The sequence below is a fragment of the Carassius gibelio genome, chromosome B15 (assembly GCF_023724105.1).
Source record: "Carassius gibelio isolate Cgi1373 ecotype wild population from Czech Republic chromosome B15, carGib1.2-hapl.c, whole genome shotgun sequence".
Classification (NCBI taxonomy): Eukaryota; Metazoa; Chordata; class Actinopteri; order Cypriniformes; family Cyprinidae; genus Carassius; species Carassius gibelio.
In genome coordinates this window covers 4,187,156-4,212,548 of record NC_068410.1, presented here as the reverse complement: position 1 = coordinate 4,212,548, position 25,393 = coordinate 4,187,156, and the positions used below count along the sequence as shown (strand labels likewise).

Genomic DNA, 25,393 nt, shown 5'->3' with positions numbered 1-25,393 from the left:
TGAAAATATGCATGAAGCAATTAGTGAGCATTGTGGGCGGCCTGTGACATCTGGGGCAGACACTAATCCATCAACTTCCTTGATGCCACAACTCGCTCACAACAGCACTGAGGAATAAACATCACCCTGCTGCAGGTAACCTGTGAGAAACAGAAATCTTCATTCTGGTAAGTGCTACTTCTGCACAGACTGAGAAAAGCATTTGATGGATCACATTAGACAAAAATAACCAAACACTATTAGAAGTTGTGCTTGGGGAAAAATTTATATGTAATGTTCAGCTAACTGTCAAAAGTTTATACAAAATATATTTGTATTTGTTTAAGTAAACAGTATTTGTATACTTTCATTTTTATGTCATGTAATTAATGCTTTAAAATATATATTTTTTAAAAGCTGTTGACCTATTTTATACTGTATCAAACCAGTAAAACCAGATCTTAAACAGGGTTTACATACTTTAGTCTTCTTTATCTTCCTCATTTGCAGCATGCCATGTTCAGAAAAACAAAAGGTTCTTTATCCCTCGATTATACTGGAAAAACAAATGTATAAATTAAAAAACACACTATGTCGACAATAAACGCTGAAGACAACAGGGATTCCTGCACATCTTTCAATGGACTGAACGAGTAAGACAAATATATTTTATTTATTAGTACAATAAAATGAATCTGTATATTCATTAAACCTATATTACAAATTGAAACGATTACTTTCTGATATTTAAAGGGTTAGTAGTTCACCGAAAAATAAAATTATATCATTAATGACTCACCCTCATGTCGTTCCAAACATGTAAGACCTCCGTTCATCTTCTGAACACAGTTTAAGATATTTTAGATTTAGTCCGAGAGCTCTCAGTGCCTCCATTGAAGCTGTGTGTCCGGTCTACTGTCCATGTCCAGAAAGGTAAGAAAAACATCATCAAAGTAGTCCATGTGACATCAGAGGATCAGTCAGAATTTTTTTAAGCATCGAAAATACATTTTGGTCCAAAAATAGCAAAAACTTTGACTTTATTCAGCATTGTCTTCTCTTGCGTGTCTGTTGTGAAAGAGAATTCAAAACAAAGCAGTTAGTGATATCCGGTTTGCGAAGGAATCATTCGATGTAACCAGATCTTCTTGAACCAGTTCACCAAATTTAACTGAATCATTTAAAATGGTTCACGTCTCCCCCACATGGAAAGAACCTATATGCGTATATATGCCACATATAGGCAAAATTGAGGTGCATATATGTGCATATACAGGAAATATAGGAAAATAGGACAAGTCAATCTTTTGTTCGTTACCTGGCTCGGCTCAGTGTTCATCTTCAGTTCTCTCTTCACATCAGTTCAGTCAGTGTACTGTTTGAGTAAATGAATTACTCCGGGATATTGGTTTGTTTGAACTCAGAGGGAGTGTCAGCCACATTAAAAAAGTTAACAGCTTAAGTCATTTGTGGATTAATGCGTATTAGAGATGCGAACCGTTTAAAACGATTCAGTTCGATTTAGTGAACTGGTTCAAGAAGATCCGGTTACATCGAATGATTCATTCGTGAACCGGATATCAATACACTGTTGTGTTTTGAACTCTATCACAACAGACATGCAAGAGAAGACAATCCTGAATAAAGTCGTAGTTTTTGCTATTTTTTGGACCAAAATGTATTTTCGATGCTTCAGAATAATTGATCCTCTGATGTCACATGGACTACTTTGATGATGTTTTTCTTACCTTTCTGCACATGGACAGTATACCATGAACACAGTTTCAATGGAGGGACAGAAAGCACTCTAAATCTAAAATATCTTAAACTGTGTTCCAAAGATGAACGGAGGTCTCACGGGTTTGGAACGACATGAGGGTGAGTTATTAATGACATAATTTTCATTTTTCGGTGAACTTACCCTTTAAAGTCCATTACAACAGATTAAATCAGTCTTACCTCAACCTAGCTTGAGTGATGGATTGATGTCAACATCAGTTCAGTAAAAAGATGAAGATTTTTCAACTTATCAAGGATAAATTGTACTATTGTGCTATATATGCAGTAACATTGCTGTGATTACATTTTGAAATGTAGTTTTAAATTTAACTTCCTAATTTTAATGTTGCATCTGACAGTTTTGATCAGGAGAGATCAGACTCATCTGCCCCCAGTGTTTTGTCCATGAAGAGTGATCGATCAATGCAAATGCCAATTCACTTAACAAATAAAATATATCTTCCACATCTAAGGTATTTCTATCTTTTAAGCTTAATTAACAAATAAATAAATAATTAGAGGATTGCATTTACTGTAAACCAATTGATGAACATGTTTGTGATGTTAACATTAATCTTAATTTACATCATATAGCATGAAATTATATTGTGTTTCCTCTCACAGTTCTGTGGAGAGATCAGACTCTTCTGGCCCTAGTGTTTTGTCCATGAACAGCGATAGATCAATGCAAATGCCAATTCATTTGAAAAATGGATCAATGGAAAAAAGGTAATGACAACTGCTAGTTAAAGATAAAGTTAGACAGAACAGTTGGTCATCAGGGCAGTAACAACTACTACAAGGATTAAGATTAAAATTTTCTCACCCTCACCAATGGTTTGCTGTCAATCTTTACTAAAATTCCAGACTTCTTCTTTATTAAAATCTACAAATGGTTATTTTTTTGCCGTCAGTGTTGATCAGGAGGGATCAGACTCATCTGCCCCAAGTGTTTTGTCTATGAAGAGCGACCGATCAATGCAAATGCCAATTCATCTGAAAAATGGATTAGCTCCATTGGGAAAAAGGTAATGATAATAACTCACATAAGCTAAATGAAGTCAGTCAGAAGTGACCAGCTAGCAAACACATCCAAAAGGATGATGCAGGTTCTGAATACTTCCTCCCCTCAATGGTTTTTTGTTAACCCTTCTCTGAAATACGGTACATTCTACTTATTATATATTCTACTTTCGCTGTCAGTCTTCAGCAGGAAAGATCAGACTCATCTGCCCCAAGTGTTTTGTCTTTAAAGAGTGATCGATCAATGCAAATGCCAATTCACTTAACAAATAAAACATATCTACCACATTTAAGGTAATTTCTTTTAAATCATTTTAAGCTTAATTAACAAATAAATAAATAATTATGGGATTGCAGTTACTGTAAACCAATTGATGAAAATGTTTTTGATGTTAACATTAATCTTAATTTACATCATATAGCATGATATTTATCTTGTGTTTCCTCTCACAGTTTGGTAGACAGATCAGACTCTTCTGGCCCAAGTGTTTTGTCCATGAAGAGCGACCGATCAATGCAAATGCCAATTCATCTGAATGGATCACTTCCACCGAGACTAAGGTAACATTTGATTATAATAACTCATTTATTTTGCTTCAACAAAGTGTATGGTAAATAGTGCACACAAAACGTCTCAGGTTTCCCCTGAGAGGGAACGAGACACTGCGTCCTCTGAAGGGACACTATGCGGAACACCTCGTCGTGACCCGTGTCTGAAGCATACTTTGAAAAACGCCAACGTGTTGGCCGGCGACAGCCTCTGACGTCGCTACCGGCGCGACTATAAATAGGCGCCCGTAGGACCCGTCACTTATCTTCTTCGTGAATCTTGCGTCCGAAGCATGGCAGGGAGCTAGAGGACGCAGTGTCTCGTTCCCTCTCAGGGAACCATGGTTACATTCGTAACCTGAGACGTTCCTCGTCAAGGGAACTTTGAACTGCGTCCTCTGAAGGGACACCATGGGGAACAGTATACCCACGCCGCCATGCTGAGGGGAGTGCAGGCCAGAATCATGGCAAACACTAAGTACCAACTCTACCATTTCACCGGGAGTCGCCCCTGGGACGGTTCGACGGTTGTCCATGACATTATCCCTTATGGCCAAAGGCCTAAGCTACATACCCAACTTACCTGTTGCAAATGTCCCCCTGACTCATCCAGCCCTAATGGAGCTGGATGAGTCAGAAGAAGCCAGAGGGGATAGTGCAACGCTCTCTTGAGCCGTAAAACCGATCCACCCAGGTCTGGCCAACCTCTCAAACTCTGCTTCAACACCTTGGTGCGAAGGCGCCATTCTCCGAGCCTCAGCCCCTGCCTCAGCAGGATGTCTGCTCTCACAGTGCGTCTCAAAACAGTATGTAGTTCTGGAGCACTCTGATGAAAAAACTGAGAATTCAGTCTCCCATGAGAGGAGGACTCCGAGCTCCGAGCAGCATGCTCATAGGCGACCCTTTTTGAAAAGGGGAGCGCTGCTAAACTACCGCGAGAATTGCCCACACAGCCCCCCATGTTTAAGGGCGATGCTTGAGGTGTATAACAAATACACACTGGTTGAATGAAGCCCAAGGAACCCCGGGGCTAATCATCTTAAGAATGGGAACGAAGCAGAGCGCGTAACCCTTACCGTACAGGATTCCAGAAAGTGCGCAGAGCCTTGTGTGCACACTTACCACTTATGTGGATTTCAGACGGTGCGCAAAGCATTAACGTGCACACTGACCACCATGTTGTTTTGAGAAAGTACACAGGCTTAGTCTCTCTTTGCTCGAAAATAGAGACAAACGAGAACGGAGCTTTTTCTCAGAAAAACGCTCGCAGTGCGCGCAGATTGCCCCCTCAAGGACATCGCGCGCGTACTCTTTGCCCAAACAAGAGACGCAAAGACTGTGTGTGTCATCGGGTGTCAAATAACGCTGACATGGATGCACACACTGTTTAAATGCCTTGCTAGTGGATGCCATGATAACAATAATAGATCGCTCTTACCGTTTCTCAGGAACACGCTTCAAACAAAACAGTCAATGAAGACGAAGAAGATAAGTGACGGGTCCTACGGGCACGTATTTATAGTCGTGCCGGTAGCGACGTCAGAGGCTGTCGCCGGCCAACACGTTGGCGTTTTTCAAAGTATGCTTCAGACACGGGTCACGACGAGGTGTTCCCCATAGTGTCCCTTCAGAGGACGCAGTTCGAAGTTCCCTTGATAGGGAACTTTTGACAGTTCTCAGAGGTTTTACATTGTATAGATTTGATTGCATATTACAAAATATTATTTTGTCTAAAAGGGATTCACTAACTAAATCATGTCAGGACGATGTGAAGACCGGCAGCTTTCCTGGAGAATTCATTCATCAGTAGGTTCAGTGCATCACGATTCTTATTTATAGTGTCTGTATTTGTGCATATTCTCTGATACTGACAAACCTATTTTCAACAGAAGTGATTCAGAAATGCCTGACATCAAAATTCATAGATTAAAATCAGAAATAAAAAAGAAGCATCTGTACATTTTGGAAGGATTTGCAAAGCAGGGAAACTCAACACTTCTGAATGAGATCTACATAGACCTCTACATCACAGAGGGAGGAAATGGAGAGATCAGCAATGAACATGAAATTAAAAGAATAGAAAAAACAATGAAGACTGCAGCAGGAGCAACAATACCAATCAAATGCAATGAAATCTTCAGACCTTTACCTGGACAAGACAAACCCATCAGAACTGTTCTGACAAAAGGAGTCGCTGGCATTGGAAAAACAGTCTCTGTGCAGAAGTTCATCCTGGACTGGGCTGAAGGACAAGAAAATCAGGACGTCCAGCTCATATTTCCACTTCCTTTCAGAGAACTCAATCTTATGAAGGACAAAACACTCAGCCTTTCAGATCTTCTTTATGTCTTTTTCCCTGAAACAAAAGAAATAGAAATATCTAGTGACAGATATAAAGTGTTGTTCATCTTTGATGGTCTGGACGAGTGTCGTCTGTCTCTGGATTTTCAGAGCGATGTTGGGTTGTGTGATGTAAGTGAATCAGCATCAGTGGACGTGCTGCTGAAGAACCTCATTGTGGGGAATCTGCTTCCCTCTGCTCTCATCTGGATCACCTCCAGACCAGCAGCAGCTGATCTCATCCCCTCTGAGTGTGTCCATCGAGTGACAGAGGTACGAGGCTTCAGTGATCCACAGAAGGAGGAATACTTCAGGAAGAGAATCAGAGATCAGAGTCTGGCTGATAGGATCATCTCACACCTGAAGTCTTCAAGGAGTCTCTACATCATGTGTCACATCCCAGTCTTCTGCTGGATCTCAGCCGCTGTTCTGGAGAAGATGTTGAGTCAAGCAGAGAGTGGAGAGATTCCCAAGACTCTCACTCAGATGTACACACACTTCCTGATGGCACAGATTAACATCAAACATGAGAAGGACTATGAGAAGAACGTGACAGATGAAGACATGATCCTCAAACTGGGGAAAGTGGCTTTTCAGCAGCTTGTAAAAGGCAACCTGATCTTCTATGAGGAAGACCTGAGAGAGTGTGGCATTGATGTGACAGAAGCATCAGTTTACTCAGGATTGTGCACTCAGATCTTCAGAGAGGAGTTTGGCTTGTATCAGGGGAAGGTCTTCTGCTTTGTTCATCTGAGCATTCAGGAACATCTCGCAGCTCTATATGTGCACCTCACCTTCTGCAACAGCACAATAAACGTGCTTGAAGCACATGAATCAGAAAAGCCTGTAACAATGTTGAGTTTACACAAGTGTGCAGTTAACAAAACTTTACAATGTAAAAACGGACATCTTGATCTTTTCCTTCGCTTCCTCATGGGACTTTCAATGGAGTCAAACGAGAGCCTTTTGGTGAAAAGAGGGCTTTTGGTGAAGAAGGCCAACTTCTTCCTGGAAAGAGAGAAAACTACTGAGTATCTCAAGAAAACGTTAAAAACAATCCCTTGCTCAGAAATGACTCTTGTTATTATCCACTGTCTAAATGAACTCAAGGATCAATCCCTCATTATTGAAATCCAAAGCTACCTGACCTCTGGAAAAATAAACAGAGACACTCTTCTCCCTCATCAGTGGTTGGCTCTAGTGTACATCTTAATGACATCAAGTGAAAAGTTTGAGGAGTTTGACCTTCGTAAATACGGAAGATTGGACGCAGCCCTGCTTTGGCTGCTTCCTGTGATCAAGTTGTCAAAAAAGATCTGGTGAGAACATTTAACTTCAAATATGTGTTCAAAATCAACTTTGCTGGCACATATTTAACTTTTAGTACAATAGCGTATAAACTTCCTAGTCTATAAGCCATCCATCAAGTATAAGTCAAATAAGCCATAATCCAGAATGGTGATTGTCAAGTTCATCCACCTTGTCTTGCAGCACTGTATATAGAGCCTTGCACACTGAGTTCACAGAAATCGGTGGTTTTCTGTTTAAATGCAAGATATTTAAAGTTTACCTAAAGTATACTTGCAATAGTTCCACTTTAGCACAATCAAATACACTTCAGTATATCTTTAGTTGGACTTCAGCACTACTTACACACAATTAAATTGCATTAATCATATAATGTACAAATTTTTAAAAATACATTTTAGTATATTTATTTTTCACTATCTATTAACACTTGAATAAGTAGAATTCATCATTATTTGTACTTAATCAGGGCAGTATATTGCACTACATGAAGAATCCATTTAGCCCACATAACCACAAAAAAAAAAAGACCAATGAAATAGCAAATAATGAACTTGTATTATTGGCAGGTTGAATGACTGTAATATCACATATAAAGGCTGTGCAACGCTGTCTACGGTTCTTTCATCACAATCCAATGTGAGAGAAATGGACCTGAGCCATAACAACCTGCAGGACTCAGGAGTGGAAATACTCTGTATTGGATTAAAGAAATTACCCAACGTGGAATCACTGTACGCTTCTGTGGAGTAAAAAACATCAGAACATTATATTTAAAATGTTTATTTTTAAAGACATTTAATTAAATTTTTCAATCTCACTCCAGGGTGAAGGAATGGTTCAGCATTAAACAAATCGATGTTCATGAAATGGTTAAGCAAGGGAACATAAATTATGAAGATTATTTATGTCTCACTGCTGGACTAGAAGACACGGACTGTAGACTGGAATATTTGAAGTAGGTTGTGTTAACTTTCTCAGAAGACTTTGGGCAACATGGGTTTTTAGACTGAGAACACGTATCCATTTTGTCCTCTCTCTGTAGTCTGGAGAACTGTAAAGTAACAGAAGCAGGTTGTGTTTACCTGAGCAAAGCTCTGAGTTCAAACCCTTCTCATCTGAGAGAGCTGGACCTGAGCTGGAATGAAATAGCAGACTCTGGAGTGAAACATCTCTGTGCTGCTCTGGTGAAAGTTCACTGTGCACTGGAAACACTCAGGTGAGTTACAACACATGGAGTTAATTGGTATTAACTAAAATTCGGGGCAGGAGCACGTCCAAGCAATCACCTGACTTCTAAGAACCTCCATATATAACGGGCCGCGTCACACTGCACTGCTAGTCTCATTCTCTCGAACCCACCCTTCCCTCCCTTCTTATCCATTCAGTCAACCTTCTCCCACATTATATCTCTATCAGATTGTCTGGCCTAAATATATATTAGAGACGGTACCCCCACCCTGAGTCTCTCTGAGCCCTCAATTCAAGATGCCCTGATCAACCTGACCATCATCCCATTCCCTCAACCCCTTCATCCTCTTTTTACTGTTCCCCAGTTAAACAGGGGCGCCGGACTGGGGGTAAAACCAGTACTGATTACCAGGGCCCCAAAGGAAGAGAGGGCCCTTGAAAAGTCTGGAATATATATTTTCATTCCATTAGGACTGCCTATGCATAGGGCCCGGGATCTTGTGCAGCGGCCCTGCCCAGTTTCTTAGTTTGTTTGTGGCGTGGTCCTAGCTTGTGAAAAATAGCTTATACAGTTAATTATGAAAAATTTGAAGATAATGACTAAAGAGCTTTTTAAATGTATTTAACAGGTTAAATAACTGCAACATAACATACAAAAGTTGTATAGAATTGGCTAAAATACTACAAATACCTTCAAACCTGAAAAAGCTCTCTCTAAGTGAGAATAAGCTCCAGGACTCAGGTGTGATGCTCTTCTCTGTTGGACTCCATCATCCTCACTGTAAACTGGAGACACTCAGGCAAGATGATTCTTGATGATATTAATTTACATTTTCTGCTATCACTGTATCAGAACGATCAAATATACTGGAATTTCTACCGTTAAGAATGTTTGGACTTTCTTTAAATTGCCGTTCAAGCTCTGGATCTCTTCTTTTTAGATTGAGACTATGTATTTTCTCTTCTCTGTAGTCTGAAGAACTGTAAAGTAACAGAAGCAGGTTGTGTTTACCTGAGCAAAGCTCTGAGTTCTAACCCTTCTCATCTGAGAGAAATAGACCTGAGCTGGAATGGCATAGCAGACTCTGGAGTGAAACATCTCTGTGCTGCTCTGGTCAAAGTTCACTGTGCACTGGAAACACTAAAGTAAGTTATAACAGTTAGTTTATATAGCTCATTATTAAATGCATTTAAGGTTAACGACTGTATAATTACTAACCCAAAAGAAAGAACCCTAAAAATTTGAACTGATAAATGTAAATTATGATTTTCTGTCTCAGGTTGGACAAATGTGAAATCACTGAGAAATGTAGCACCGCTTTAGCTTCAGCTCTCGGCTCTCAGACCTCCAGTCTAACAGAACTGGATCTGAGCATGAATTATCTACAAGACTCAGGGGTGAAGAAGCTCTGTCTCGGACTAACAAGTCCTCACTGTAAACTAGAGAAGCTAAGGTACAAGTCTAAAAATGTCTAGTGCAATCAAAGATCAAAAACCACTAAAATCAGATGAAGAATTTGTTAAAATCACTGACCTAATTTATAAATCTACTCTGCTCTCTTCAGGTTGTCCAAGTGTAAAGTTTCACATGAAGGTGTGACAGCACTGATTGAAGCTCTGAAATCAAATCCATCTCTCCTACAAGAACTTGATCTCCTTGAGAATGATCTGGAAGAGTCAGACTTAAATGTGCTCCGCATGATTTTGGAAAAGTCATCATAAAACAGTGATCAATTAGATAACTCTAGAAATAAAGACTCAAGCTTTTAACATTGTGAGTAGTAATCATACATGAGACTGTGAAATCATGATACCAAATTATGATGCATTCTAACTAAAAATTCTAATTGTCATCATTTATTCACCCTTGTGTTGTTGCAAACTTGTATGGTTTAGTTTGCCTCTTTTAAACAAAAGAAGATATTTTGAAGAATGTTGGCGTCCAAACAGTTGCTGGTAGCCATTGATTTCCATAGTATTTTTTTTTCCTCCATACTGTGGAAGTCAAAGGCTATCGGTAAGTACAGTATTTGGTTACGAACATTATTAAAAATATATTTTTTTGTGTTCATAGGTATATTTTTCTATTTATACATTTGGTTATGTTAACTAATATGATGTTATCCACTTTTATAAAGAGTTACACATGTAATATATGTAAATAAATAAATATAATAAATGCACACACGCATAAACCTTCATGCTTAATTTCTTGAACACTGAATTTAAGAAAACTCACAAGGTTGCGGATTTAGGAATAGAGATTTGAATGACATGGGGTCAAGAGAAAATCCAAGACAAAGCAGAAGTCATAAAATCAAATCCAGGTAGAGAAATCCAAATAGATAGAATATGAATAAACCAGACTACAAGACTGACAATTAAACCTGAGGCATAGAGAAACCTGCATAACTGACCCGACTACATTCTCCAGTCAGGTTTCGAATGACATGACGGTGACTGATGACATCTATTTTAGGTTGAACTTAGGTTTTAAGTATTGAGAAAAAAAGCAGAAAATCATTCAAATAATTGTTGTTCTGCTTGTGGAAATCTACTCTTCTTGTTATTAAGTGCAAAATACAAAAATCAGAACATTTTTCTGATTTCAAATTCAGCCAAATCTAGTGATTTTTCCATCCTCAAAAACTTTATTACAAGGCAGGCTAATGTGCCTGGTGTGCCTTTATTCAAGGAAGTTGTGCAAAACCAGCCAATAAGATTTGCACTTGTTGTTATGAGAATGTGCTTTTCATTTTTGCGTGCAACAAGCATCAGATGTTTAGTGGGTGTGACAACTGAGGCTAAGACTATAGGTCACTTCCTTAATGCCACAACATGCTCACATTTGGAGGAACAGGTAACCCATGAAAAAGATAAATACAACAGTTTGATTGACTGATTTACAAGGACCAGCAGGATGAGTTCTGAAAACACAAGGTAAGAACCACTGCAAAGATATAGAGAACAGCCTTTGATAGATAGCAGGTAACATATGACCTCCTGAGTTGGAGCTAAAATACACCTTTGCCGGGTGAAAGCAAACACGTCCCAGGATTGATTCCGGCATTAATCCCGGGTCGGGGACCTAGTAACATTGCCGGGTTCAACCCGGGACGAGAGCTGTGTGAACAAAAGCCAGATCTAATGCCGTGTCGAAGTGATGACGCACATTATCGCGCGACTCTTTTACCAGCTGTTTTGAAGGAAGATCAACGTTCGCGACGAAAAAATATGTGCAAACTGTAATGAAGCAGAGATCAGTTAGTTCCTCACTTTCCGCGCTGACGCCGAGATTGTTAGCTTGCTTCAGTGAAAGTATAACGTGCCTAACGGTTTCGACTCGTACATTACACATCACACCCTGATGTTACGTGTCATTACGGGATCTTTACGGGTTGTGTGTGAAAGCACGCACATATCCCGTGTAATCACTGGCAGTGTGAAAGTGCAAAATCTAGTGACCCGGGAATAAATTTTTCAGATTGTGTTGAAAAATAAACATATGTGAGTGAGACATACGGAAAAAGACCGTCTCTAATAAATGCCAGAGGTTACAGTTTTTTCTGCACCTTTTTCAATGGACTGAAAGGGTGAGTGAGGGTTGATTACTTACATTACTATAAGTATTGTACTTATGTCCTATACAGAAATATAATACAACTAGATTGTACACTAGCCTGTCAAGACAACAGTGAAGGATCAAAGTCTGTATTAGTTCAGCTAAAAGATTCTTAAAATTCTAAATTGTTTAAGTTACATTTAATTTCAAATTATATTGAATTTTAATTTAATCTTGATTTAATAAATGTTGCTTACCCATGACATACCATAATAATGTGCTATTTATCCAACCCCAATTCCACAGAAGTTGGGAGTTGCATTTTGTAAAATGCAATAAAATCACAAATATCTGTGATTTGTTAATTCTCTTCAACTTTTATTTAATTGACAAAAGTAAAAAAAAAATTTTTTTATAAATGTATGATTCACAGTCACTCAATAAAGACAAGGAAGAACTGCCTTAAAGCTACTGTTGCAACCCTTTCATTTGTCACTATGAAACAGCATTAAACATTTTTTTTATTTAATTTTTAAACCTGGATATTCAGTGAGAAAAACTATGGTTGAACTTGATATTATCTTTCGGGAATTAATTAAAAGATAAAAGTCACTATATGACAGGTTTTTATTCTATAATAAAACTGTGGTCTTAGTGATGTCAATCGAAAAGGTAAGTTGTTTCAGCATTTTTGATGAAAGTATTTGAAAAATATTTGAAATGATACCATGAAAACGCAATCAAAATGTAACTAGAGTGACTTTTGAATTCATGTTGTCTTTAAAAAAAAATTGACTCATAAATGAAAGTTATTTACTCACCCCCATGTCTTTATGATGCAAGTTTCTTTCTTCGGCGAAACACGAGATTTCACTGAGGACAAAGTCCATAACAAATAACATTGTTTTAAACGCCAGGCCAAAAAAATAAATTAATTAGGCTAATAAAAAAAAATGACTTACTTCATATGACAGCAATGTTTCAAGTATCTCGAGGCCATACAATAACTCTAGCCTATATGAAAAACAAAGTTAAAGTACTTGTGGAGTAATTATCGTCGCCTTTGGACGCGCGTTTTACTGTCTATTGGTTTGACGCATAGACAGTAAAGACGTCATCGACGCCCAACGTGTCACGTGACAAATCAGAACAATTTAAAAAAAATTAACGTTGTCGGGAATTTTATATGTAAAAAAAGATCGGCTCACTTTCACTCAGCAATGACTCAAACTTTTGTTATGAAAAATTAAATGTTAAATGTGCATTATGAGGTCTGGATTTAAATCAAGCCTACAAAAAAAGTTAATTTATCAGTAAATGACAGACTTTTTGGTGAACTTTTCCTTTAAAGTGATTTTTTGAATGTCAACTTGCAAAATCAAAACAGAAAGCTTTGAATCGCTAGCTTCAGCTCTGAGCTCAAACTCTAAAAGAGCTGGATTTGGGCAACAACAGATCTGGAGATCAGGGAGTAAAGCTGATGTCTGCTGTTCTTCGTCATCCAAACTGTAGATTGAAAACATTAAGATATAGAAATATAGTTTTTGATAAAGGTGGAAACTAACCACTTTGGCTTCAGCTCTCAGCTCAAAGACCTCTAGTCTGACAGATCTGGATCTGAGTATTGATGATCTAAGACTCAGTCAGGGGTGAAGAAGCTCTGTCTCGGACTACAAAGACCTCACTGAAAACTAGAGAAGCTGAGGTCAAAATATGGAACCAAATCAGATTTCTACAAAACAACATTTATACCCTTGTTTGTTAAATTATCTACTTTATGAAAATCCACTCGGCTCTCTTCAGGTTGTCCAAAAGTAACATAACACATGAAAATTTGGCGGCACTGAAGCTCTGAAATCAAATCCATCCCACCTGAAAGAACTTGATCTCCTTGAGAATGATCTGGAAGAGTCAGACTTTAAAGTACTCTCCATAGCGGACAAATCATCGCAAAAATGAAGAAGTACCACTAAAACAAATGTTATATGTAACCCTTTTAAAAAAAAGGAAAAAAGGGGGACAACTCATAAAATGCATTAATAATAATGTCATTGCAAGCTGTACGTACAGTATGAAAAGGAACATCCTGAGCATATGGAAAGGTTTTCACGCTTGGTTTGCACTAATGTAGAGATATGTGGATGTTGGATAATGAAGATAATATAGAACGGCAACTGCAAACAGTTTCTTCCAAATTTTATTTTATGAACTAGATACAAAAGATCATAAATAAAGCTTATAAGTTAGGTGCACCTAAAGGTGGAAATACAGAAACTGAGAAATTAAAAGACTCCTCAACTTGTTACAGAACATTTTTAAATGTACTGCTGTTTTACAATGTTAAGTTTACTGCCAACTTGAATATTATGCTTGCTGTATAATTAAATGCATTTCGTTAAGGAAGAAAAAAGGAAGATGAGGGAACTTAGAACTGTACATGGAAACATCTGCTAGTATTATTTACATCATGCAGAAAAACAATTAAAAACTATGTACATACAAAATCCTAGATTATGTACAGTGGAAAAAAAAGTTTCAAAAATATACCTGTGACTATGAAATTCTCACAACGATTCAGTTCAGCAGTTTAAAATTTTGTATCAAATTAAACACAGATTTAGCTGTTTGCCTAGGATTTATTTAGACGTGGAAAAAAAAAAAGAAATGAAAGAAACAAGAAAATAGGAAAGACCATCAGTCTTTGACTTAGCTAAATAAAAATGCAAAGATTGGATGCAAGGAACATGAGTAACTTAAGACTTAAAATCTTATCTGGATCTATCTCCTCATTCCCTTTATTTATTTATTTTTTTCAACAAATAAAGCAATATAATTTTCCATTCAGCAATGCCTCTGCAACTCCCATCTGGCCTTCATAAAACAAACACACACCGTCCAAAAGGTCTGTTAGTTTCATTTGCAAAGGCTTAAAATCATTTCCCCGAGGCAAAAGATCTGTTTGAATATAATGTTCAAATCTGATCCACAGGGAACAATTCCTTCCTGCTGACGACGAGCGGCCATCCTGAAAAGATCCTGAGGTGAAAAGCGTCGTAGTCTGTTTGCACTTAGTTGAAATGGTTCTTTCCCCTTACAGAAGGAGGACACTTCTCAAACTTTCTCCTGTCAAAAAACACTGCCTCGCCGCCTAGAACAACAGGGGACAGAAACATCTCATCGAGAGAGACGCATTAAGTCATGTTAATTGTCGGCAAAATGCCAGTTTAAAATCCTTAGACTTGAAGAAAATTCCTTATAGAAGCACAAAGCGGCCCAGAAAAGTGCAGTTTAGCTCATTCACTCTGATCTTCATACCATTCACATTAATTAAAGTGCAAGAGTGATGTGAAATATTACGTCCCTCTTGTAATCCATGTTAACCAACATGATGCATTGTTTTTTTTTCCTCGTCACAGATCAGACAGGAAGCTTTGTGTCTTGTCTGTGATGCATTCCAGACGATAACTCCTGCACGCTGCTCAGGATCTTCCTCTGATGCGAACTGCATGAGATTCCCATCTTGACCAGATCCCTGTAAAAGAGGGAGTTTTGGGAAGCTGAAGTCATCTTCAAGCTCATCAGGATGTGTAATTGTGTGTGTGATGTGTTAAAGTGATGCTCACTCGTGACTCATGGGTAAGACGCTCTCTAAGCTGCAGAATCCTGCTGTGATGAAGTTGTCTCTGTATTGCTCAAGTCCAATGATTTTCAGCCATTCTTCCACAGAAGCCAATGAGGGGGCGGAGCCTTCAGAGGGGGCGTGGTGAAGTGTGGAAGGGTGTGGCCTGAAGATGACAACATCAGAGAATATATTTTAATCCTGAAAAAAATAAACTAGTCAGAATTGTGTGTGTGTGTGTGTGTGTGTGTGCACCAAAAAGCATATTTTAGGTTAAGCCTAAAACATATCCAACAGTTGAAAAGTTTGGGGTCTGTATGATAATTCATGCTCACCAAGGCTGCATTTGTTTAATGATTTAAATTATGAGATATCATTACAATTTAAAATAACTAGTTTCCATGTAATATATTTTAAAATGTCATTTATTCCTGTGATCAAAGCTGTATTTTCAGCATCATTCCTCCAGTCTTCAGTGTCACAAGATCCTTTAGAAAATGTAATAATATGCTGATTTGCTGCTTAGAAATATTTCTTATTATTTTAATGCTGTTAAAATAACAGTTATGCTGCCTAGTATTTTTTGTGGAAACCATGATACAGTTTTAATACATTTTTATTAATAAAAGAACAGCATTTATTTGAAATCTTTCTAATTTAATAAATGTCTTTCCTGTCACAATTGATCGATTGAATGCATCCTTGCTGAATAAAATTAGTAATTTCTTAAAAAAAAAAAAAAAACTAAAATGCATTTTGGAAAAAGCTGGAACACAATGGCAGATGAAACAAGCATTTTGAAACTTTGCATACGTTATAAGTTGCTTTCTCTCAAGAATACATTTCTGAAAATGTCCCCAGAAAAACAGAAAAACAAAAAACATGTTTGGGGAACAAGGTAACACAATTTTTTTATTATTATTATAAGCATTGACAAATGCCAAACGCATACTTGTACCAAAATATTCTCAAAATAGCAATAAAAATGTGAATGGAAATCTCTGTGTGTGTTCACCTGCTGGCGTCTCCCGCCGTCCTCTTGAGCGTGGCAGGATTGCGTATGAGTTTGTCCAGCATGTTGACGATCTGGCTGAATTTGGGTCTGTCCGCTCGCTCCCTCATCCAGCACTCCAGCATGAGCTGATGCAGAGCCAGAGCACACTCCATGGGCGGTGGCAACCGGTAGCCTTCCTCTATTGCCTTTATCACCTAGGAAACAGAGGAGAGGAAACGAATGACTGAACTTGCTGAACTACGGCATTCAGTCTGTTTGTATAACTTGGCATGGCACACAATAGCACGATAAAGCTGAGTATTAAAACTTTGCATGCATTTCTGGAAAGCATACCATGAGAACGCCAGATTAGATTAATTTGATTTGTGCTACAGTGCCACTTACATCCTGGTTGCTCATATCCCAGTATGGTCGTTCACCATATGACATCACTTCCCACATGACGATGCCGTAACTCCACACGTCACTGGCTGAGGTGAACTTCCTGTATGTGATGGCTTCTGGAGCCGTCCAGCGGATTGGGATCTTCCCTCCCTGTGATTTACAGGTTCATGTTATTGACAAATATAACATCTAATTCAAAACAGCATAATAGATCAGAATTAATCTGAATAAGTGACATTCCTGGAAGTATGATATTCCATATGACAGTATCGGAACCAGTGCTAGTATTGTGAAATTCTGATATATTGTGGTTTTTATATTTATATATTTAAATGTGTAATGTTTACTGAAAAATAAGTATTAGTACAATTACTAAATCTGAAAAAACATTAAAGGCTGAAATAAAAACAAAACAAAAAAATGTATCGACCTTTAAAAAAACTACAAACACATCAAAAATTACTAAAGCTTACACTAAAATGAAAAAAAAAAAATAAACATGAAAAATTTTAATAAATGCTTAAGAAGCTTGCGTGGTTCCTATTTGTTAACAAAATAACTGACCATTATATGTCCAAAAGTTACTTGATTGTACATTTGATAATATGAATGTACAATTATAAATAAATCAATGTAAAAACATACACACACTCTTACCCTGGTAGTATACGCTCCTTCTGGCTCGTCTTCAAGCACTCTGGACATCCCAAAATCAGACACTTTGCACACCAGGTTGCTGTTCACCAGGATGTTGCGTGCTGCCAGATCTCTGTGAACGTAACTCATATCAGACAGATATTTCATTCCAGATGCGATTCCTCTCAGGATGCCCACCAGCTGAATAACTGTGAAGCGGCCGTCATTCTTCTGGAAGAGAAAGGACACGTCAGACCTGAATAATGACACGCTGACAACAATCAAAGCTGATCTAGTCGTGACTGCTTTCCTTAATCATTTAGGATAGAGAAAAACTCCAGTTGAGCTTTAACACTGTCCTTTATCAAAAACATGCATCAGTTTTTCAATTTTCAATAAATTTGTTGAGCAACTAGAAGCCTGTATTAGACAAGAATGGGACAACATTACTATTCCTAAACTTGAGCAACTTGTCTCCTCAGTCCCCAGACGTTTGCAGACTGTTATAAAAAGAGAAGGGGCAGCCACACAGTGGTAAACATGGCCTTGTCCCAACTTTTTTGAGATGTGTTGATGCCATGAAATTTAAAATCAATTTATTTTTCCCTTAAAATGATACATTTTCACAGTTTATTCAGAATAAAATATTAACATTTTAAACTTCCACATCATTGCATTCTGTTTTTATTTACAATTTGTAGTGTCCCAACTTTTTTGGAATCGGGTTTGAAAATATCTGTCAGTGGATATCTGAAATGCACAAATTAATGTAATTAAAATATATATTTTTTAAATGTAGAACGACACTCAAGACACTCAAATTCTACACAATCTTACTCTGAGAAACATGTCCAGTGAGCCGTTCTCCATGTACTCTGTAATAATCATAACTGGTTTGCCTGAAATCACAAATAGAGACAAAAAGAGAACAATTACTTTTCTGTAAGTTTCTGTACGAAAACACAAATCCCAGAGATGCAGAGGGCAAATGCGACACTGTATACTGAAACTTCTTGTGTATTGCACAAAAGTCAATGTCAGCCAGATGTAAACACTGAGCACAGAGCATGAATATGAGTTTTTTAAAGATAATCAACACACAGTCACAGACCGACTGATTGACACTTAGCCAATGCTCCTTTTCTTTAGAGGAAGTGCGGGAATAAAGCTGGACCAGACACATTGTCAGACATCTTTGTTGGGCTGGCCTTTCTGATGACCTTGAGGCGAGTTTGACTGACAGGTCCTCCAGAGGGCCTGAGGAGCAGGTGACCTCTGACCCCGCCCTCTCACTGTCAGAGTTTCCCAGCCCCGCCCCTCTCCGCCCACCCTATTACAATGCTAATGAAGCGTTTACTGACTTAGCATGTACGGCTGTGCAGACATATATGTGTATGTTTGACAACACACATTACACTATTAATATTTAAAAAATAAATAAATAATACAAGCATTTTTTATTTATTTATAATACAAATACCACAAGTCATAAAAAAGGAGAAAAATAATCACAAAGAAATGCTGTTGAATCAGAACCGAGAGGCCCAGTATCCAACACCACCTTATTTACATATTTAGATTCAATTCATACTCATTAAATTATGCAAATGAAGCATTCAACTCCATTAGCTCTGCTGTAACACAAAGCCGGAGACTTAAGATGGCTTTATAGTTTCATGAGGACATTTATAAGCTAAAATTAAATTAAACATTGACATTGCTGGCTGATATCCAATTGTTAGAAATGTCTCCTAACGTTTTAATTTACTAAGGGATTATAAATTAATGTTTTTATGTCACCTGCTGCTCAAAACTGTGTTTCTTTTAGCTTATACAGCATACTCTATTTTAATAACATAAATTTAAAAACAAATATTTAATTAACAATTTTATAACAAAAACTAATATATTAATATATTACTAATATATGTATGTTTATATATATATATATATATATATATATATGTGTGTGTGTGTGTGTGTGTGCGTAAATTGTGTATATATATATATATATATATATATATATATATTCTTTTTTTTTATATATTAAATATATATAAATAAATATACAAAATCTATTAAAAATCTACATTTGTTCTGAAAAAAAAATCTGTTTTTCAGAAACATGCTAAATGTGTAGTGTGTGGAGTGTGACGTTCTCTCTCTCTCATTCTCTATCTCTCTCTCTCTCACACACACACACACACACACACACACAGCAGAGGCTGTAGGTTAGAGATATAGGGTGACACTCTAACCTCTAACACATTTAGCTCTGACGACTTGATTAATGACTCTGCTGTGCTTTTTAGCTCACATTATCCGTCCAGAGCGACCCACTCCATCTGGAGACCACAAGGTTGTGTATGTGTGTGTGTGTGTATGTGTGTGTGTGTGCATCACATAGCAGTTTTTGTCGAGACACGCTCAGCAAGCAAACAGACAGATACGCTGGACATGCATACATAAACACACCACCATTAGCACATCAAAAGAAAGACACATTCAATCAGCAGCCTGTTTCTTCAGGGGTTTGTGCTCACTTATGATCCCCACTTCTGACCAGCATTCTGCTGTCTAATTCACAGAAGCATAAACAGGTTTTTATTAGCATGAAATGTATGAGTTTTGACTCATTGGGGTATTTTTTTTGCATAATAGTATATTTTTTTGAATTTCTTTTTAGTTCTGTCCCTGTTTGAATTCCACTGTGACTAACTCAAAACTAATATCGAACCTCTTGAAAACATCCCAAACTAAAAATGACTGAGGAAGACAAAGAAAAGCTCTTTATGTATTTTAATAATGCATCATATTTTCTGAATAAAATTCAATACTTAATTTTTGGTGCTGATTCCAAAAAGCTTAAGCATGACACACTTTCTTAAAAATATAATGCATTTGTAGCATTTTTTCTTTTGACAAGAATTTCCAATATGAAGAAATCTTGTATGAACCCTTAATCAGCAGAAAAACTGCTGACATGATTCCCCACAACTATTTGTTCAGTTCTCAGCCCATTTCCAACTGTATGAAGTCCTGATTTTACGATACTGATTTGATCCTGATTTCTACTCCTCCACTCTTTTGCAGAATGAAAGTAAAATTTTATATTTTTAATATTTCATATTTGTAGTTAAAACCAAAACATTTATCATTTGACTGCTTTTATTGTTTTGTTGTATTGTTTTTTTTATTGAGTACATTTGCTAAAACAGATCACAAAAATCAAGGTAATTTTTTTATTTTGTTTTGGTCCTGCATTCCAATTAATATCAGTCAAACTGTAGTTGGGTTGTTTTGATTAAATAATAATAACTAAAAAAAAACAAAAAAAAAAACAGCTAACTAACACAAAACACAATAGAAAACATGATTTGAAAAAAATAAAGAATAAAAACAGTTTTTGCAAATAAACTTTTCATATATTTGAAAAATCTCGAGTCTTATTCTGTGAAATGTAAAAAAATGCTATATATATATTCAGCATAATTAAGAGAGTAATATTATATTAAGGTAATATTAGGTCATCTTTGCAAATCAGAATTTTTTTCAAGATGCAAAGCTTTGTAATATATACATTAAAATTTTACTTTAAATATAATAAACTAAATTAAATTTAACAAATTTAATTCACATTTTCTATATGTACATTTACATTCTATATATATATATAGATTGCACAAATAAAAATGCATGATGTAAGCTTTGACTTACATTTGGTGACCACACCTTCCAGGTGGATGATATTAGGATGGTCAAACTGGCCAATCACGCTGGCCTCGCTCAGGAAGTCCAGCCTCTGCTGCTCGTTAAACCCCGCCTTCAGGGTCTTGATGGCTACACAGATCTCTCGCTTTCCAGGAAGCTTCAGACGGCCGCTGCAAACCTCGCCAAACTCACCTACAGAGACAGGAAGTGACGTCACATGCATCTATCATCAATAAATGACATTCTGAAGACATAGAAAGGCAGTTAACGCACCGATGCCGATCACCTTCTCGATTTTGATACAGGAGGTATTGATCTCCTTAGCGAACTCCCTGATGGCCTGGTTGGGGTCTTCGTAGGTGAAAGGGTCCACATATATTCGCACCCCTGCCAGCACATCGACAGAAGGTTTGAGAACAATAGATGTTCATCTTTGGTTCCAGCTGAGGATTAATGAAAGGGGTTTTCTTACCTGGCTGCAGGTTTTTCTCCTCTGTCTGTTTAGTTTTGTTGTATTTGCGCCTCCTGAAATTAAAACATTCACAAATTTTCAGCATTCATACTTTTATTTATCTATCACAGTAGTGTTTTACAACTGTTTATTCACTGTAATAGTACTTTTGAATACTTCAGTACTTTTGACTGCTTTTGTTATTAATGCTGACACATATAAGATAAATTCTTCATTTTATTTTGAAAAAAGAATTGTGCATGATGAAACGTATTTATTGACATGTGTGATCTCAGCATAATGAAATTAGATAATATTAGGCATTTTATAGAAATATATATATATGAATTTTTTTTTATATTTAAAAATAAATGAAAAAATATATATTTTTAAAATAAAAATATAAAAAAACTTGACATTTTACATTTACACACACACAAGCATTTTTTTTATTATTATTATAATCATATTATATTTGAATTGTTCAGAACTTTATAGTTAAAGTTCTATTAAATTTGTTATGTGTTTTTGCCATTTTTTATTAGTCTTTGTTTTTCAATATTTCTATTTAGCTTTATTTTGATTGCAGTTGTATTCATTTTAGAAACTTTTTTCATCTAAAATGTATATTTCACTTTATTGCAGCTTTATTTCAGAAAGCTATTTTTAGTTTCATTTAACAATCTCAACACTGGTCTGTCATCATGGAAAATATACTGGATGTTCTGTCACCTTTTGGTGATGATGAAGGTAATGATGAGGATGAGGAGGAGAACAACAACACATCCGGCCACCAACATCAGCAGCACAGCAGAGCTCATGACTCCTCCAACCACAGGAGCTGCGACTGAGAAAGACATCTACATTTATTCTCTTATTCATTCTGCATATTTTTAGAGCAAATCGTGCATCCCAATTTGTGTACTTATGTGCTATTCTATGCTTTTTTGTAGTATAAATAATGTGAGTAGATCGCTCACGCTGAAAATTCTAAAAGAAAAGCTGCATATTAAACACCCGGATCATGCATTTAAATAATCGAAAAAACAAAGTGTGGAATGTTGGACACTTCATGCACTTCATGCACATCAGACACTAAAGTTGAATGAAAAAATAACCTTATATAATTCATACACTTGCATAAGTACACAGTGTATAAGTGTATATTGTATTGCATGTCATTTGGGACTTTTTTTTATATGAGGTATCTTTATATTTTTTGAGCACATGAAGCTGATTCTAGATCATTCTAGATCATTCAACACTCACCGGTGTTGGTGCTGAACTCAAATGGGGCGCTGAACTCTCCGTATCCGGCTGCAGTGCGAGCGCGCACGTGAAACACGTAGGAGGTCAGCGGAGTCAGGTCTTTAATATCAGCGATTCGAGACGTCGTCTTTATGATGCGATAACTCCTCTCGTTCTGATCCTGAGATTCATGAATAAACAGAGAGACAGTAGACGGAAGACGAGAGGAAGGTGAGAAGCCAAAGGGCACATTAGGGAGCTATTTTAACTCTAATAAAAACCTCACTTCCTGTTTATCCAGACAGCGAATGTCTACAAGGATTGCTGTAGTGTGTACATTCAGTGTGTTTGAACAATAGCTTCTTAAAGGAACAGTGCACCCGTAATATTTATCCTATGACAAAAAAACAAGAACATTCACCTTCTCGTAGTATTTGACCTCGTACTCCAGTATGACTCCGTTGGGTTTCTCGGGTTTGTCCCAGAACAGAGAGAGCGTGTGGCGTGTGATGTCCTTACTCTGAACCATCATGACCGTGGAGGGAGCTGAGGACACACAGAAAGAGTTCATATATTTATAAAAGGTCTAGGCTTACTAAATTGTACTTTTGTCAGGTTTTCCTAACACAGCTGTCTTTCTTTTTTCACCTCACAGACAAACAGATTGGAAAAGGATAAACCCGGAGGACAAGGAGAGCTTTTTCTTCTTCTAAACTGTGGATCTGGAGTTAAGACCGCTATTGTCTGTTTGGGTTTTTTTCCCCCGAAGCTGTTTTTGTTGAGGGTGAGAAAGTCAAACAGACTCGGAAACAAACAAAACAGAGATGTGCATCCCCTTCTCCGCTTTTCCAAAGACACATCACACAGAATGGAAAACACAGTAAACAAAAAGACAGCGAAAGAAAGTGAAAACGGATCTGGAAGATGGCAAAGGTCTTTCTGTGTTAGCTGCCTCTACCAAACACATCAAAACCACAGAAAGCTCAGCATATTTCCACAGAATTCAAACATTGTTTTTGGCAAAGTCCTACACATTGTCTTGTGTATTTTGGCTAATTAGTGGTGTTTGCCAAGTCAAGCATCACTATTACAATTGATCATACTTGACATTGAACAACCGTCAAATTCTAGGGCCACGATGTTTCAGACATTTTGCCATCATTTTCACATGTAAATGGTATTTAAGGTGACTGAGAGCTGAAAAATCGAAGTGTCAAACAAACAAACAAAAAATATTGTGCACAGAAACCACATGGCAAAATGTTTGAATACAATATTAACATAAAAAAGATGAACTAAAATATTAAACATTAGCAAGAAATATAACCGTTATTTCAGTGTAAAATTAAAAAATATATATATATTTATTAAGTATCGAAGTAAAATAATAATTTAATAAAATTAGTTTTATTTTAAAATTAAAGTAAAAGTTACAATACTAATATTTATGGCTGTTTTCTTCATTTTCAAATATTAAACAATTGAGCTTTTATTTTGACACAAAACTGCAGGGAACCTATAAAGTATCACTTTTGTTGACAACAGGCACTTTATTAAAAACTTTTTTTTTTTTTATGATAATAACTTTTAACACCCTGTTAAAATACTAATATTTATGGCTGTCTTCATTTCTTAATTTACAAACATTAAATTACTCAGCTTTTATTTTGAAAGAAAACCGCATGGAACTCTTAAAGCTTCTCTTCTGATGTCAACAGCAGCTGGTTTAAATGATTCTCAAGTTCAGGATGAAGTTTGGTGCATGTTGTATTTACAAACGCACGTCATAAGAGACCCAAACTAAAAACAGATGTGAATTGAGCCGCTTTGAGATGCTGAAAGCCCTGGATCATGAGCTGCTCGTGTGTAAATGTACACAGTGCTGTGCTTCACTTAGAAACATACAGTGCATAAATTTAATTATATCCCCACCTTTGCAATAAGCCTTTTTACAATTTAAGGTTTTATTTAGCTGAACTATGGAGCGATATTTATATATAGGTCAATTCTTCCCCAGAAATCAGCACAGAAAACAATTTCTGTTGGCCTACTTCAAGCATCCCAAATTCTAAATGCTTAAGCTAGAGTTTCATCTCCGTGCATTAGCGAGTGTGTGTGTGATTCTGTTAAACAATTCAATCCCCCGCCAGCTGTAGCAGCAGCTCGACAGCGGCCCTCTCCCATCTCACAGATCAGTCTTCCTCTGCCAGGCCCGACAGGCTAAACGTGATTTAGGGTTGTCCCTCGGGGGACTCGGAGACGACCCCCTCCAGCCAAAAACACAGAGGTCACCGGCCCCCCTTCACACACCTAACACACTCATCTCTAACGCTCATCCATCATGCCCTCTGCTCTGACAGATATGGGCTGTAATGGAGTTGCGTGTGTGTGTGTGTGTCTGGCTGAGATAACTTAAAGGAAAGATGAGAATCTGTGCTCAATCATCTTAAACACTCAGGCATGTTAAGATTTTGTAAAACTGATTTAGGAACGACATGTTATATGCTTCATTTAACACCTTTAGTGCATGCTGGAATATGCTGCACTTCACATGTGGCGTAATGTTTGGTGGCATCCCTGTGAGTTTGACTGTGAAAA

The 25,393-nt window shown here is 37.1% G+C and overlaps 2 protein-coding genes across 2 annotated transcripts in view; one reads left to right on the top strand and one right to left on the bottom strand.

Moving 5' to 3' along the window:
- The first annotated feature begins 570 nt into the window (after positions 1-570).
- LOC127973018 (NLR family CARD domain-containing protein 3-like) lies at positions 571-10,042 on the top strand. The gene is made up of 11 exons (XM_052577056.1): positions 571-632; positions 2,118-2,231; positions 2,383-2,487; positions 2,673-2,786; positions 3,235-3,342; positions 5,220-6,989; positions 7,548-7,712; positions 7,805-7,936; positions 8,024-8,197; positions 9,450-9,623; positions 9,735-10,042. The coding sequence occupies exons 1-11, from the start codon at positions 571-573 to the stop codon at positions 9,889-9,891; spliced, it is 3,075 nt and encodes a 1,024-aa protein (XP_052433016.1). The 3' UTR covers positions 9,892-10,042.
- A 3,870-nt stretch (positions 10,043-13,912) lies between these two features.
- Positions 13,913-25,393, bottom strand: part of LOC127972940 (ephrin type-A receptor 4) — a 33,030-nt gene continuing 21,549 nt past the window's right edge. The window contains exons 6-17 of the mRNA XM_052576952.1: positions 23,217-23,341; positions 22,817-22,976; positions 22,280-22,394; positions 21,569-21,621; positions 21,370-21,483; positions 21,103-21,288; positions 18,223-18,284; positions 17,407-17,616; positions 16,750-16,899; positions 16,366-16,559; positions 15,355-15,516; positions 13,913-15,263 (exon numbers count right to left, since the gene is read on the bottom strand). Of these exons, the coding sequence (XP_052432912.1) occupies positions 15,149-15,263; positions 15,355-15,516; positions 16,366-16,559; positions 16,750-16,899; positions 17,407-17,616; positions 18,223-18,284; positions 21,103-21,288; positions 21,370-21,483; positions 21,569-21,621; positions 22,280-22,394; positions 22,817-22,976; positions 23,217-23,341 (1,646 nt within the window). The 3' untranslated portion in view covers positions 13,913-15,148. The remainder of the gene's footprint in view (positions 15,264-15,354; positions 15,517-16,365; positions 16,560-16,749; positions 16,900-17,406; positions 17,617-18,222; positions 18,285-21,102; positions 21,289-21,369; positions 21,484-21,568; positions 21,622-22,279; positions 22,395-22,816; positions 22,977-23,216; positions 23,342-25,393) is intronic.

Excerpts from the sequence above, each read along its gene's own strand:
- LOC127973018 (XM_052577056.1), top strand. The coding sequence starts at position 571 with ATGTCGACAATAAACGCTGAAGACAACAGGGATTCCTGCACATCTTTC. Across the intron at positions 633-2,117 it reads TCTTTCAATGGACTGAACGA|TTTTGATCAGGAGAGATCAG; the intron begins GTAAGACAAATA and ends TGCATCTGACAG. Across the intron at positions 2,787-3,234 it reads TTAGCTCCATTGGGAAAAAG|TTTGGTAGACAGATCAGACT; the intron begins GTAATGATAATA and ends TTCCTCTCACAG.